At 37.7% G+C, this 11776-nt stretch overlaps 2 protein-coding genes across 2 annotated transcripts in view; one reads left to right on the top strand and one right to left on the bottom strand.

The window, feature by feature from the left end:
* LOC109853299 (U4/U6 small nuclear ribonucleoprotein Prp4) overlaps positions 1-1313 on the top strand; it is a 9142-nt gene extending 7829 nt beyond the window's left edge. Inside the window, exon 5 of the mRNA XM_020425293.1 lies at positions 92-1313. Within this exon, the coding sequence (XP_020280882.1) occupies positions 92-545 (454 nt within the window). The 3' untranslated portion in view covers positions 546-1313. The remainder of the gene's footprint in view (positions 1-91) is intronic.
* LOC109853228 (delta-1-pyrroline-5-carboxylate synthase) lies at positions 1291-9720 on the bottom strand. Its single transcript, XM_020425158.1, has 6 exons — positions 9152-9720; positions 5995-6340; positions 4236-4883; positions 2758-3572; positions 1843-2133; positions 1291-1661 (listed from the first exon to the last, which is right to left on the bottom strand). Exons 1-6 carry the CDS (start codon positions 9248-9250, stop codon positions 1494-1496), a joined length of 2367 nt encoding a protein of 788 aa, XP_020280747.1. The 5' UTR covers positions 9251-9720; the 3' UTR covers positions 1291-1493.
* Between the last annotated feature and the right edge of the window lie 2056 nt (positions 9721-11776).

Here is an 11776-nt window from a genome sequence, read left to right as displayed (position 1 = left end):
GTGTGTGTGTGTGTGTGTGTGTGTGTGTGTGTGTGTGTGTGTGTGTGTGTGTGTGTTTATTGGTACATATTGATTTATTCTTGGATTTTAGCTTTCAGTGCGATGGTAGCGTTTGTGCAACAGGAGGCCATGATTCATTTGGTCGAATATGGGATTTGCGCACCGGTAGATGCATTATGTTCATGGATGGGCATCTAGGATCCATATTTGGCATTGATTTTTCGCCGAATGGTTTTCACATAGCAACGGCGAGCGAAGATAACAGTTGCAAAATATGGGACTTACGGAAGAGAGCTTGCATATACACGATACCGGCACATACCAGTTTGCTCTCCGATGTGAAATATCAGAAAATAGAAGGACAATATTTGGTTACCGCATCGTATGACAATACGGCCAAGATTTGGTCCAATAAAACATGGCAGCCTCTCAAAATGCTACCAGGACACGACGGAAAAGTAATGTCCGTTGATGTATCTTCCGATCACAAATATATCGCGACTAGTTCGTACGACAGGACTTTCAAATTATTTGCTCCGGAATAAAAGAAATAACTTAAAAACTTTATTTCTTTCAGAAAAAAGAATTAGTGTAAGACAAATTTATTTTCCACGATATGTTTTATTTGCATTACTTATTGTAAAAGATGAAATATGTAATATAACAATGTAAAACCACATCTTTGTTTATACAATTTGATTGTGTAATTTGATTGTATAATATTATATATTTTTATATACATTTCATTGTATAATTTTATATAACAATGTAATTATATAGTTAAAAATGTGCATATTGAAGCTCGTTCTGTTAATGTACAAATTTTAAAAAATATTTCTCTTCTGTAAAATAGGTTTTACAATCGTATATATAAACTTTTGACTATATTTATAACTGGAGTAGCTGTCGTTCAATAGACGCATCGGTGTCGACGTTTATATTGACCTCGAAAGAATTGCAGATGCGTCAAACTGCAAACTCCTGTATCAAGGTTTGTTGATTACATTTCAAGACACGAATATCAAAAGAGGAAAGACTTTGCTGCTTCGTTAATAAACTTTTGACGAAATTTAAATAGAAAACAGTAGTACACTCTTTGAAACTTTAGTTATAGATCTTGCATTGTTTTACTGACAAAAGCTCTTTTTTTTTTTTTTAATGTTTAATTTTATTGTTTAAATTCAAGATTTTTAAAATTTTATCCTTTTCTTTTTACTGTGATTCTATATATTTTTATTTATAAACATATTTATTTAAACATCGTGTTACATAGAATATGCAATTATTTTCTCTGTCTCCTTTATATTCTTTTATATATACAAATCGAGAATGTACTACTTTCAATCGTGGTGTCTATCATACTTGAGTTATTTTTGTTTAGTCATAAGAGATGTGCATTTCACTATTCTTTGTTTTTTAAAATGATTCACTTGCATTATTTTGCGGACAATTTTAAAGATATCAAGATTATAAAAGTTCTTAACAGGATCGATTCATGCAGATTCGGTGAGAGGTAAAGGTTGATGAAGCCAGGTTCTGCTGCCTCCTTCGGCGAAATCCGCGACCGCGTGGCCGTCACCTTTCAGAACCCATTTTGTCGTTAACAGTCCGTCTACTCCTACCGGGCCACGTGCGTGAATACGCGCAGTGGAAATGCCGACCTTTAACAAAAATATTGTCGCATTTAACTCTGTGATAAGTCACGACAAAAGATATTCTTTTTTTTTTTCTATTATTTTGTGAGAATAGCGTCAGAATTGTAAGATTTATAAAACAATTTTTTTTAAATGGCAATTGAGAGTTTTGTGTTTTCTGGCGCAATTCAGTTCTCAGTTCTCTCACCTCTGCTCCGAGTCCGAATCTGTAGCCGTCCGCAAATCTAGTGCTGGCATTGTGAAACACGCACGCACTGTCCACTTCTCTTTGAAAATGTGTGGCTGTGTTGACGTGCTCGGTCACAATAACGTCCGTGTGACTGCTGCCGTATTTATAAATGTGGTTGATAGCGTCGTCAACGTCCGAAACTACTTCTATGGTGCATTCGAGCGCGCCGTATTCGGTTCGCATGCTTTTCGCAGCAGGCGGACCGAAAGTCAATAGCTTTCTCAACTTGGGGCCGGAATTGATTTTAACCTGGAAGGTCGCTCGCGGTAATGCGAGCACAACGTTAATATTGAGCTAATATCTTGAGTGTAAGTCTTCGATCGTTATATCAAAAAACAGACTGACATCTTTTATGATTGATTGAGCCAAAATTGGGGCCAATTGATCCGGGAACGATAGATTCAAGTTATTGTAGATATTGTCGTTTATATATAAATTAACGTTCGGAAGTGATAACACAGTCCTTGACATTATTGCGAACATATGTGTATATTTTTTTCTTTCACTTACACTCAGCACAAGGAAAGAACTAAAATAATCAATTCTGTTTTATTTTGTTTCAAAGGAGCTGATATATGTTTCGCAACATATAACATTAAACTTTGCGACATTTTACGAGATCTTGACGGAACTTCCTTACGAAAGTTTTGTTTACGAACACGAAATACTGTAGCGTAATAAGAAACAAGGAAACTTGGAAGAAATCAACATAATCCTCTTTCTCTCTCTCTTTCTCTCTCTCCTAGAGAGTTGCAAAAGTCCTCTCAATTCTTGTTGAAAACAATCGAAAATTGTTTCTAAGAAAAACTATCGCTACACACAACTTATCGCATTTCTATCCCAATAACGTCACTATTACGTAAGTTAGCTTACCCCTTCTTTGTGCAACATGCTGCATACGTCGCTGAAGAAACTGTTGTTCATGAGACTCTCGTGTATGAGCAACGTTTCCATGGCGTTGCACGCAGCGGGATAATCACACTTTGAATCCTTGATGATCTTCAGGGCTTTTGTCAGATCCGCGTCTCTGTCGATGTAAACGTGACAGATGCCCTCGGCATGACCCAGCACGGGTATGTGCTTAGATTGTTCTTGAATCGTGCGCACCAACTCCGAACTACCGCGCGGAATAATGAGGTCTATGTGCTTCTCCATCGAGAGAAGATCGCTCACGTCTTCCCTCGTAGAGACGAGCGAAATGGCGTTGGCAGCGCCGAATTTGTCCAACGCTTCCTTCACGAGTGTCATCAGGTACTTGTTGCTGTGAGCGGCTTCTTTACCGCCCTTCAAAAGAAGCCCGTTGGCGCTGGACATGGCCAGAGCGGCCACCTGAGGCAAACTATCCGGTCTGGATTCAAAGATGACCAGCAACACCCCGATCGGCACCGTTATCTGCTGTAATTCCAAATCTTCGGCCAGTCGCGTTTTGCGGATCACGCGTCCCACGTTGGTCAGCGAATCATCCGCAATCTGACGCAAGCCGGAGCTCAAAGATTTGAGTTTCGCCGGCGTAAGTGATAAACGTGACAATAGAGCTTTGGCTAAATTCTTGTTCGCGGCATCCAGATCCATCGAGTTCGCTGCAAGAATCTCAGATTGCCTCGTTTCCAACAAGTCCGCAAGAGTTTTGATGCATTCAGCACGCTCCTCCGGGCGTAAAGCCTGCAGCGTTCTGCTCCCAACACGAGCTGAAATTTTATTCAAGTCAAAGTTTCTTCTCTACAAACGTCTGTGGATTATACTTGTCTCAAGTAACATCTTGACAAATATAAGCGCAAACTGTATTTTATAACGTTGCAAGAATAAAATTGCAATTCTATTCAAAATTAAATTTTTACTCGGCTGTAATAATTCTCGTAGGTCAATTGTTTATTACGTGTATATGTGATATCTTTTTATACAAATGTTTCTTTCGCGCGCGTTGCTTTTTACATTACGTTAATAATATTTCGTTCAAAACTACTGAGAAACGTGTAGCAAAACTTTTTCAACAAAATTAATAACATATGCAAAACACGCGCCTGATATGTAGCGGTAGTTATTACGAAATTATATGTTGTACAACACACACACACACACACACATACAAATCAGCATTTGTGTGTCAATGAATATCGAGGTTCGTTTCCGGAGATAAAAGCACTCGAAACTAGAAAAACTAGTAAAACTGAAAACGCATTCAAATGCAACACAACCGAACAACAATGTGCATCAATTCCGGGAGAGTTCTGCAATTAGAAAAATTACTGGTCCGTACGCACAACAAATTTTAATCAACGTTTAATATATCGAATGGATAATTATGTAACATCGTGTTTGTTGCTGCAAAGCACGTAAAAAGCATATTGTACCGTTTTCGGCGACCACTTCGACAGGAGTGGACGAGCCAGCAGCCTGCGTGAAGAAGGTACCGATCTTTCTGCCCGACATGATGCTCTTGATAGCCTTCTCCTGAGTACCGTTGCAGATGACCACCGCGACGCCGCGATCCATTGCCCAAAGCGCAGCGTTGACTTTCGACGACATGCCGCCGGTGCCCACCTTCGATTTCTCTCCGAATTTGATGGTGTTTCGGAGATCGGAGCTGAAGGTGTGCAGCATCCTCGCGCCGTCCTGCCAGGGTGGAAGATTGTAGATGCCGTCGACGTCGCTCATAAGAACCAGCAGATCCGCTTGGACTTCGGCCGCCAGCATAGCCGCCAACGAGTCGTTGTCTTTGATGGATATTCCTCGCCTACCGCCGCCGCCTGCGACCTCCTCGTCGACGTCCGGCGGCGGACTTACCGCGTCGTTTGTGTTGATGATCGGCACGATGTTCAAACTGATGAGTTCGCTCAGCGTGCTGAAGAGGTTCTTACGCGTCTCCTCGTTGTAAAAGTCAGGCTTGGTCACCAATACCTGCGCGATTTTGACCCCGTACTGAGCGAACATCGCATCGTAGAGGGACATGAGGCCCGACTGACCCACCGCAGCGGCTGCTCTAGGTTCCAACATAGTTCCTGAATACAATATCAAGTACGTAAATTATCTTGTTTTTCTTTACGCCGAAAAGAAGGCAATACAACAATTTCGAGATTGATAAGGGATTTTCGGAAGATTCAGAAATGACAAATGAGTATGATCAATTGAACATTGGAGAAAATTGTTCGCGGACGCGCAAACACATACATATTGATTGGAAGAGACACTCGAGATGATTCCCGGACAAACAGGATCCCGCAGGAATTCATCGTTAATTTGGTTGTTAGCTCGATCTATGTGGGTGGGATCTTGTCGGACACAATCGACTTGGCAGGTTGCCCGAACGGATATTCGAAATTATCGCAATGTTAATCAACCTCGCTATATTTTTATCAAATTAATGCAACCGCAATATATTCACGAATCGAATAATATATTTATATTTAAAATCACATTTGATATCATGCTGTATAGACACCGATTTGAGTTTACAAACTTGTGTAAGATATATGTATATTGTTTTCTTTGTATATATATGCGTACCTATACTTAATTGTGACATCGCTATTAATTGGAAAACATTATTCGACCAGACATCTCTCAAAGAAGATTTACACAAATTGCTGATTCACTATAAGATTATCACATTCCAGTTTCAATTACATTAATGACTGGCTCACATACGTGTACGTTAATGTACGAATGTACGCTAATGTATGTAAATTCGCGTCTCTTATCATTGATGCATGAAAATATTAATTAAAGCTCGTTATCTACCGAATGCATATCACTCTCTTGATATTATGTTTCGTAAGCGCGCGGAAGAGTGAATGTGAAATTGACACAGGGAATTACACCGCGCGTGAATTCTAGCATCTCCGATATAACTTTCGATATAACGTATCTTGCAGAAAAAGCGAAAGGATTTGCCACTTGCGGAATAGATTAAATTAAATTGGGAATTTCTGATCAAAACAATCTGTTACACACGATATTGCAGGATTTAATAAAAAAAAAAGAACGTAATTGCGTTCTCGTGTAATCATGATTTTTGCGTCGCAAAGAAGTGAAATAAAGTGAATGAAATATTCGGAGATAAGTTTTTATTAGGCAGAGTAAAGAATGAAAAAAAAAAAAAAAACCTCGTACCCGCGTGCTCTCGCGTGTGATCCGTAGGACTCAGAGTTTCTCTCATCGACATGGACATTAAAAGTTCCTGAGTGAGCTTCTGCTTGCCAAAAGCGACCGCACCGCTGGTAACCATAATGCATTCGCGTCCGTCGATCTGACATTCGGCTACCTGTTCCACAATAGACGCCAGACGTCCCAGAGCTAGTCCGTGTTCGTCTTCTCTCGTTATAACGGCGCTGCCGAGTTTGATAACCAGACGACGAGCGTACTTTAATTCGTTGCGCTCCGCGAATGTTTGTTGCCTCCGCGGTCTCACTGTGGTTTGCAGCTCTCTTCTCGCGTACGTTTGCGGCGCTCTAGTATTCTTAAAAAATTGTTGACGAGATAAAACAAATAGCTCACACATATAAACAATAGATTTACTTAAAATTAGAAAAGATACATATTTTCTGATAGCTTTTCTACTGATACGATTATTGCAGCCGGGAATTTTATAATTATTACATAAAATTATTAACAAACGATTACTACATTAGTACGTGTTATTTTGAACCCTTTGCGGACTGACTCAAAAATGCTATTAGTTCGACTGACTGAGACCCACGCGAGACTTAAAAATTAAACATCTCTGCAAAAAATCAATATTTTTCAACTTTTCTTTTCTGTATCAAAAGTTTGAACGATTCTGTGTTGATAAAAAAAAAAAAAACAAATTGAAAAACTAATAATTTCGAAGATGTAAGCGTTTAAAAAAAAACTAAGTTTTATTAGAGACACCGATGCGCAATTTTTGAGTGGGTTTGAAAGACCCATGTCAGTTCACGAAGAGTTCAAAAATTATAATATATACTTTTTTTAATCAAGTATCTCTATATGATAGTAAGAATAGTATGGTAATATTCGTGTTAACTATGTAAGTTTTTACGCGCGATCTGTCTGATAATTCTTTGTATTCTTTCATTGTTGTATTTAGGTACTCACAATTACAGGATAACATGGAAGTATTATGTCTTATTAATAAGAATGAAAATTTTCGGGTGTTATTTTTTTTGTTTACATCTACTTCTTTTCAACAGGTAAACACGATTGTAAATTATTAGTGACACATATGATTCTCCCGCAATTATCCAACATGAATGTCTCGCGATTATTAATGATTGCGTGCCATAAATCATATCTATAATTCTCGTAACTCTCTTATCTTTAACTGCGTCGAGATGCGTTCTATTTTCATATTATATCAGTTAGATTCATGACGCAAGAAAATGCATATTTTGTACGTGCGAATGTGTACAATATTTATTTGCAAAACTTGCTCGCAAAAAAGCGAGCAAGAAAAAGTGTACAAAAACGTTTCGCGCGCGGTTCACTCGCACAATTAATTTAATAACAATAAAACAAACAATTTTTTAAATTACAAACATATGTAGAAACAAATTTTTTCAATATGATATAAATTTTATACAAATAGAAAATTCCATATCTGTAATAAATCGAGAGATAGTGCAGTTTGTTCGCGGAGGTTATCGTACAATGTGGATAGTATATCATACAAAATTGATTACTTATATTATCTCTGTGTAAAAAATTTTATCAAGTTAAAAAGTGCGCGCGTCAATCGCGATTAAAACGACTTTTAAAATAATTCTCTTTTAGAAGAAAAAAAACAACAATAAATTAACGTTTTATTATTTTGTGATGTATTACTATTTAGAAATTTTATTACGAGAAAATTATTCGTCGCTTTATAATCGATATATTTCCTAACACGACAGCTTCAAAACTAATTCGTTATTATCATAACGTGTACTAAATATATTATTTTTCTTGTCAACAAACGTTAATAAACTCTCTGTTCTGTTATATATATATATATATATTACGTGTCTCACATATATTAGATAAATTTTCAATACAATATTTTATATGTATTTTCAATGGTTATGATCAAAATACCTCTAGAGGTGGGTAGGTATACGGTTATCACTTCGATGCATCGCATGCAGCATTATCAACGACCTAACTCGCAAGACACTTCCACGCGATACGCACATATTGATACCCCCTGTACCTTACTGCGTCTCTGTATATATCGATGAAATCAGTTATTTTTCGAGTTAGACTTTATATATGTGTGTATGTGTGTGTGTATGTACATATGTGTGCGCTGACCAATAGCGCGTACAAGCGCGTCTATTTTCACGACATGAAGTTTCGTTGATGGACGACTATCTGTCGTGTTGCACTGTGTGTTCGCATCGATGATACGTGCAATGTAACGGAACTCACTTACATGTCGCTTCACATTATGTCTTCAGCGTCCTAGTTTGCTTTGTTATTTCGATAAAATTGCGTGGATATCGCGTAAAAATGTTGCCAGATTATAAAAAAGGCGATGCGTCGCGTGCTTTGACATGGTTTTGATCTTATTGTTAATTCCGTCACTAATATAATGTTTAAAGAGATTGAGGTGAGAAAAAGTTGGCTACTTATTCTGATGAACTCTGTACACACGGAGCGGTTGATAAGTATCCGAAACAAAATACATAGAAAGCGACAGGAATATAACATTGCTATTTGTCGTTGAGAAGTTTTATCCTTCGAACAAACAAATGTCAAACGTTCATTGTCGCAAGTGTGTGTGTGCAACAGCAAAGTGTAGCTATTCACGTTCATTAATGATCTTATTGTTACTCGAAAATTTCTATCCACCAAACTATTTTTTTCAAATTTGAAAATAATAAAGAAAAATCGCGCACTGGGTCGTATCTGACAAATGACGAGACAGTAATTCAAAACCTAATTTGTAAATTTTGGTCGTTGCAGGTGTTGCAACGGTTGAAATGTGAGCTCGGTACATTGTTAAAATTTACTGAGAGCCAGCTGTCCACTGTGGCGAGAGCTGAACACTATACGTGCGATACATTTGTTATTCCAAGAGATAGAATTTGTCAACAACAGCAATGTGATGTTATCGTCGGTAGTCTCTGTGCTATCGTTTCGGATACTTATCAATCGTGTATCGTGCTAAATCATATGTCACAGATTTTTTCGAACTTATAACTTAAGCGCATCCCAGCTGCGTTACGTCAAATGGTAACTTTCGTAAAAAAAAAACACAATCGCGACAAATACAACTACAGAACCTATACATATAGTTTTTTTCACCACGTACTGTTAACTGCGACAAGCGCAATTTCATGAACGACGAGACAAATCTTCGTGACGACTGTCCAAATCGGACAGATCTCGTTAGCAACAAGATTGAATACATGGTGGTTTTATCCGATTTTCTTTGGAGCACGATTAATCAGCTGTCTTTCAGCAGCCGGAAAGTTTTCGGGACGATCGGACGTTGTTGAGATGTGGACGCGCAAAATTACCACTGCTTGATTACGACGCTCATCGATTACTGGTCAGAGATTTCATTCGAAAAAGTGTCAAACAGTTTCTTTTGCTAATTCACGTGGGAAAGATTGATTATTTTGCGTCGCGATACGTGGAACGAAGTAGATGTCACGAGCGTTCGATAAGCGTGCAAATCAATCGGCAATGGAAAACGCCGTTACGACGGTAGAAACAATTTAAGTGGCCCGGTCAATCTTCGAGACAGAGATTGAAGTACGAAAAAAAAAAAAAAAAAATATATCAAGACAAGATCACGCTCGGGTCGCGGGACGACATGAGCCTCGACGTCGAGGCTGAGCAGCCGCGGCGATGGTCAACGACACACTGTCTTCTACGTAAAATTACATCGAAAGACGTTATCACCGTCAGATTAGAAACGCGTCGTCGAGTATACGAAGCGATCAAGCCCAAGGGAGGGAGACCAAGAGAGACATCTCTTTCGCGGAAACCGATTAAGTGTGTGTGTGACGTCGGCACGCACAACCTATCATATCATGTTCTATTGTCTTTTGAACGTTTCCCGCTTTGGGTTTCAAGGTTACGCAAAGTCCGATTTTACACGCGTGCAAGAAACGAGCGTCTTTGTGTCACGATGCAATCCGCAGCGCGGCGAACTTCGACCCCGAAGATTGCAAATTGCGAGTAAACAGCGTCGCGGTGATAACGCTTATTCTTTTCCGCGACAACATCGCGTGTACCGTGTGTGTACATACGAGTCGATCTATATCCGATAATTTATTGAACGCAGCACGACAAACGCATCATGTTTTGCATAGTTATTGTATATAAGCATTTTTTTTACACATGCTTTGATTGTTTTTTTAAAAATGCTAACTAACGACGATTGATCGAACATGTTAATCGTTGCGAGATATCTAAAAAGCGAGATATGAAAAAAACACACTGCAAACATATAATCAGCTACTCGAGATTTGATGGATTTGTAATCAACCGCGTGTCATTACATCACACACAACGTGATAGATTGTTTTTCAGCGCGAACAGGTTGCGATATATCAGAAGTCTATTTACTTTTCATGCCGACGATACGTAAACCTTCTTGTTATTCCCGATGTAGCTTGTATTCTCGCGGCAAGCAAATCTCGCTCGTTTGATGATTCCCATAACACACATCCCCAGATATCGAAATTCGAATAGTGTTTTTATGCACGAGTTTTTATGCACGAGTCAACATTTTTGTGACAAACATAATCGAAAAATCCGCTCGTCTATTCTTGTTTCTATACGTTTTCCTTTATAAATAAACAAGGAGCGAGGAAGAGGATTTTCTTCTCTCCGTTGCAAGCGGCTTATCCGCAAAGTTGAGTGAAAAGCTCATAAATAAAATATATATAGTAGGAATTATGTATAAAGTATGCTCCGCGATAAAATTCCTTTAACCGCATTCCTTTATTTTTCCTTAAGAACATATGTATATAAATATTATACAGGGTGTTTCAGAACTATGGGATCAAACTTCTAGGGGTTATTCAGTGCAACAGTAGAAAACATTTGAGTATAGGGACCCATGTCCGGAAAAGTGTCACTACCGCACTACGGCCCTAAGACGCGTTAAAATTTAGAAAGACNTATATATATATATATATATATATAATATGCATATATATGTATGTAATGTAATATATATTATGTGTGTGTATGTGTATATATAACAAACAATACACCAAACTAAAAAAAAAACAATAAGTACTAAGATCAATACGAGTCTACATGCTGGATATTCGTGCAAGTATAAATATAATTTCTAACTTTCCCTAAACGCGTGTAAATTAATACATATCAAAATTTGAATTAAATTTTATTCGAAAATTCACATAGAATATATGTATAGAACATATACATGTGTGTATATATATATATGTATATGTATATTTTATATTACATATATATATACAACGTAATAACTATACTATTATAATATATAATTCTTGAACATATAAATTTTTAGTGTTTAACAACAGCTTGTTAACGGTTTTAATGTTAATGAAACAAACCTTGTATTTTATGCAAAAGCAATATTTTCTTGTCTACTAGCACAGCGATCTAGATTACACGCTAAGTCTTCCAGAATTAACTAAATTATTGCAGTCGCGGGGCTTACTTTGCAATGAATAAATTGATTAAATAATTGCACGATCTCTCTCGTAAATAACTTTTGTATCGATTAAAGCGGGAATTGAAGCAATCTTTTTTTTCATAAAATAAAACGAGTAATACGCACGTGCAATTAACATATGTACACGTGTTCGACCAATTATTCTCCAAGCAAGATTACAATAGATTATCAATCACGATATGATAGCGGCTGCATTATTTAGCTGCTTATAGTATATGTCCTTCTCATTATCAGACGGTATTGTAGACGCGGAAC

The sequence above is a fragment of the Pseudomyrmex gracilis genome, unplaced genomic scaffold, assembly GCF_002006095.1.
Source record: "Pseudomyrmex gracilis isolate BER0280 unplaced genomic scaffold, ASM200609v1 scaffold_0, whole genome shotgun sequence".
NCBI classification, from domain to species: Eukaryota; Metazoa; Arthropoda; class Insecta; order Hymenoptera; family Formicidae; genus Pseudomyrmex; species Pseudomyrmex gracilis.
This window is presented reverse-complemented; position numbering and strand designations above follow the sequence as displayed.

Coding starts and splice junctions, on each gene's coding strand:
- LOC109853228 (XM_020425158.1), bottom strand. CDS start 9,250: ATGTATTCAATCTTGTTGCTAACGAGATCTGTCCGATTTGGACAGTCG. Junction 6,341..9,151: donor TGCGCTTGTCGCAGTTAACA/GTACGTGGTGAA, acceptor CAATTTTTTAAG/AATACTAGAGCGCCGCAAAC. Junction 4,884..5,994: donor TCACACGCGAGAGCACGCGG/GTACGAGGTTTT, acceptor TATTGTATTCAG/GAACTATGTTGGAACCTAGA.